This window comes from Zingiber officinale, chromosome 2A (assembly GCF_018446385.1).
Source record: "Zingiber officinale cultivar Zhangliang chromosome 2A, Zo_v1.1, whole genome shotgun sequence".
Lineage (NCBI taxonomy): Eukaryota > Viridiplantae > Streptophyta > Magnoliopsida > Zingiberales > Zingiberaceae > Zingiber > Zingiber officinale.
The window spans coordinates 144,176,406-144,180,779 of record NC_055988.1 but is presented as its reverse complement, the minus strand read 5'-3'; the positions used below and the strand labels follow the sequence as shown (position 1 = coordinate 144,180,779).

Sequence of the window (4,374 nt, the reverse complement as noted above, 5' to 3'; positions counted from 1 at the left end):
ACATCAATATCTTTAAGTTGATTGTAATAAGTTCACCCAAACACTTTAATAACTTATTTTTAAAATAAGACCTAACAACTTATAAGCTCCTAAAATAACTTATAAGTTGTACGAGCTTATAAGCTGTTTTTAATAAGTTTAGTCAAACACCCTCTTAAGTCAAGTCCAACTTAACTTACTCGTTCCATCTAATTTTACATATAATATTTAAAAAATAAAAATAAATAAATAATTAGTTATTTCAAAATCATTTTTATACACCTAAATTAAAAGGCATTTATTCTATAAAAAAATCATATTTATTTCCAACACTAATTCGCTATACTAGAAATTGTTTTGTCAATAATTTACAAGAACTAAAATAACAATTTTCATAAATCAATTTAATGATGTTATTGGATTTGAGGTCTGATTCAAGTTGAACCGGTCGATGTCCGGCTCCACTCGAATGTGGGCCCGCTGCCTCCCTGTCAAACCACATGGGACACGCAGTCCCATGCGGCCAACTGGCCCCCACCGGCCTAGTCAATCTTCCTCAAATCCCATTCACATTATTTTGCCTACCAATGTTTTTCTATTCCCCCCTCTTAATTTCAATCCTTTTTTATATAAACAAAAAACAATAATTTTGTATTTTTTTTTATTTTTTTATTTTCACAAGTATTTAAGAGCATGAGCCCACAGATATGCTATCATGAGTTGGCACCTGCTTGTTTTGATAATATTAAATTTCCTGCTTTTTTTTCTTCCATTTTTTTCTTTTGTTTTATTTTCTTACTATAACGTGCATTATTTGAGGGGAATAATTTGGCCAGGCACCGAAGGAAGGGAGCTCATGAGCTACGACAACCGAGCGAAACTCCACACAAAATCACCCACCACTCTCTCTTGTCCACATCACCACAAGCCGTTCCTACTGGCTGCTGATGACTCCATCAGATCAGGGGTAGGGTAAATCTAAGCTACGATTTTCCTTTTTACATATTTCCCCCCTTTGTTTTATCTATTTCTATTCGAGGGCTGTAATCTATAAGCCAGCATATTCAGTTGAGTTGAGGTCCCTTGTTCTTGTGTTTCTCTTCTAACCTGCTGCCTCCTCTCTCCCTCCTCTCCAGGCTTGTGCAGTGGCAGCAGCACTTTGGTTTAAGGGGCTTTCTACTGCTGCCCCTGTCTTCAAAGGGGCTCATGAAGAGGCTAGTAAGTACGTTTATGTATTTGTCTTTCTTTATTTCTTTCTTTCTTCCTTTCTTTTTTTGTTCTTTAGTTCATTTCAACTGGTAGGTGTTGGAATAGTGTTGAGTTTGATGTGCTTGTGAATTTTGAGTGCTAGGGGGGTTCTTGTTCTTTCTCTGCTCCCTTTAGTGTGGGCAAAGTTCTTTTAGAGTAGCATTGAGAAAGTGGCCATTTGGATCATCTGTGTTTCTTTTTCTCCAAGGTTTTTGGGTCCTCCCTAGTATGAAGTTAGCTGAGATCCCCTGGTTCATCCTTTTTTTTAATTCTGTTCAGGAACTGATACTGTTCCTTGGTCAATGCCAAGATCTCTGTTGCCTATTTGAGTTCCAATTTTGAGGGATTTACTTCCTTGTACTCCCTCAGAAAATTAGATCTTCTCCATTCTAATTTACATCTTCTATGTTATTATCCAAGAACCAGTATTGTTTCTGTTCTTGATTAGTCTTGCTTTCTCATTTTCTGATGTCCATATCGAATTGCTTGAATGAACACATGCTAATAGCTCTTTGTGCCTGCCTTTAGGCAATTGTGATTCTTCTCCTAGTTGTTGTTGATGCCGACAGGGGCATCAGAAGTGATGCCCGTGGCTACTGCAATTACAAACGAAGCTTGAATCCGAGACCACATAGTGTCACCATAACAGAATTTGGGGCGGTTGGAGACGGTGTAACCTTGAACACGGTGGCCTTCCAAAATGCTGTCTTTTATTTGAGGTCATTTGCAGATAAAGGAGGAGCTCAGCTCTATGTTCCAAAAGGGAAATGGCTCACCGGAAGCTTCAACCTAACCAGCCACCTTACTCTCTTCTTGGAGAAGGATGCAGTGATTATTGGAAGTCAGGTCTCAACTAATACTCCTACACATTTTATCGATTTTGTATATGTTTGAATTTACAAAGTTTTTTTTGTTAGTATAAGTCGATTTCTTTACATTATTAGCATTCGAGGAAACCATGATCTTGTATCATGTTAGATTTGTGCCGTTTAAGATTATGCATCAGTTAAGACTCTTTCCCTTCACTCACAGGATTCGTCTCAATGGCCTATCGTAGAACCATTACCCTCCTACGGTCAGGGGCAAGATCTTCCAGGTCAGCGGCATCGTAGCTTGATAAATGGATATAACTTGACCGACATAGTGATAACAGGCATGTGTACTTTGATTTTTTTTTATCAGGTGCAAATTCTATGTTTAGCTCAATTAGTCTTATGCTTTGTTGCATGTTGAGCAGGTGATAACGGAACTATTGATGGGCAGGGGCTTGTTTGGTGGGAGTGGTTCAACTCCCGGACTCTGAATTATAGCCGACCTCATGTTCTCGAACTCGTGAACTCTACTGATGTCTTCGTTTCAAATTTAACTTTCTTGAATTCGCCTGCATGGAGCATCCATCCAGTCTACTGCAGGTATGTTGTAGAAGTCAAGTTTCGACTTGTTTATTCCAGCCTCTTGGAGTACAATTTAGGTGGAAATCATCCCGTGAAATTTGAATTCTAAACACAAGTTTCTACAATGCAGCAACATCGATATCCAGAACATAACAGTTTATGCTTCATTCGATTCTCCATTTACAAATGGCATTGTTCCAGGTAATAATCCTAGTTCACTTTCTTCATTACTTGATAAAAAGGTATATAAAAGAATGACATTTTTCTCTTGAAGTCTATATATTTTAGAACTGAGATCGTCTCGTTTATTCAAATCAAACATGTTACTGAACATTTAACTAAAGCACCAATTGATAATCCTTTTGTCCCAATTTAGCTCATGTGATTTTCACCTCCTTGCTTCAGATTCCTGCTCAAATATGTGCATTGAAGACTGTAGTATTGAAGTTGGACAGGATGGCATTGCTCTTAAAAGTGGTTGGGACAATTATGGTATCACTTTCGATAGACCTTCAACCAATATCCATATCAGGAAGGTCCATTTGCAGGCACCACTCGGCTCGGGACTCGCTTTCGGCAGTGAGATGTCTGGTGGAATCTCACTTATATATGTTGAGAACCTCCACATTGACAACTCTTTGACCGGCATCAGCTTTGAAACAGCCCTTGGTCGCGGTGGCTTCATATCAAGCATTGTCATATCGAATGTGGAAATGGAGAATGTGCACGAAGCGTTTTGGTTCACTGGCAACTCTAGTAGCCATCCTGACGACCAGTATGACCCAGACATCCTCCCGGTCATCCAACAAATTACCTTAAAAAATGTGATTGGCACCAACATATCAACCGCTGGGTTCTTCTCAGGAATTGACAATGATCCCTTCACTGCTATTTGTCTCTCAAACATCACATTGTCCATCTCCTCTGACCATGATCTCCCCTTCTCTTGGTCTTGTTCAAATGTTTCAGGATACTCCGAATCTGTCTTTCCTAGTCCATGCTCCAACCTCACTTCAAACTCGTCCCACTTCTGCTTCTCTCTCGATGACTTCACCACCCTCGCAGAAGCTTGATAAACACTCGGCTTTGTAGTTGCGATATTCGTTTCAGGCCTTGATCGTGTACAATCATGAAACTTAAGCTTCATCGCCCATTGTTTGTTTATTCTTGCTCCCTCAATAAATCCCAACAATGAAGATGCTTTTTTCCTCCATTGATCATTGAGTTGATGCTTGTTCACCATCTTTCTTAATTAGTTCTAAATGGAAAAAAAGGGATGGAATTAGAGATGTTAATGTGGATTTTTGTACAGTTAAATTTCTTCATTCAATCTGTAAGAAAATTTTTTGGTAATGCATGGTATGGAATCCATACATTTGCTTGATATCATTTTTCTAATGCTTACTAATTGCTAAAATTTAAGTACCATTTTCTATTAAAAATAGTTAGTATTCTAAATATTTATTTACTATTTTAATATATCTTTTAAATTATTTGTTTTCAAAAAATTTCTAATATTATCTACAAAGAATACAATAATTTTTTCTGATGAGCTGGGCTGAGGTGGTTCATCCAGCCGGCTTTCAAGATCGCTCTGCTACACTCTACACATATCAATCAACCCGTGTTAGTTCTTATATTAATTAAATCAGGCGTCGTTATTTTGCGCCAATTCATTTTCAAGCCCTTTTTCTCCTCTCCACTTTCCCTCCGCTTCCAATTTCTCTTCCTCCTTCGTTTTATACCTGATTAA

At 38.1% G+C, this 4,374-nt stretch overlaps 1 protein-coding gene across 1 annotated transcript; it reads left to right on the top strand.

Moving 5' to 3' along the window:
• Positions 1 to 1,045: 1,045 nt before the first annotated feature.
• LOC122042508 (probable polygalacturonase) lies at positions 1,046 to 4,005 on the top strand. The gene is made up of 6 exons (XM_042602657.1): positions 1,046 to 1,197; positions 1,756 to 2,073; positions 2,260 to 2,380; positions 2,465 to 2,639; positions 2,752 to 2,822; positions 3,027 to 4,005. Exons 1-6 carry the CDS (start codon positions 1,186 to 1,188, stop codon positions 3,692 to 3,694), a joined length of 1,365 nt encoding a protein of 454 aa, XP_042458591.1. The 5' UTR covers positions 1,046 to 1,185; the 3' UTR covers positions 3,695 to 4,005.
• The last annotated feature ends 369 nt before the right edge of the window (positions 4,006 to 4,374 follow it).

Bases quoted from the DNA above. Each gene is read 5' to 3' on its own strand.
- LOC122042508 (XM_042602657.1), top strand. The intron at 2,074-2,259 runs GTCTCAACTAAT...CTTCACTCACAG, and splicing joins CAGTGATTATTGGAAGTCAG to GATTCGTCTCAATGGCCTAT. The intron at 2,381-2,464 runs GCATGTGTACTT...CATGTTGAGCAG, and splicing joins GACCGACATAGTGATAACAG to GTGATAACGGAACTATTGAT.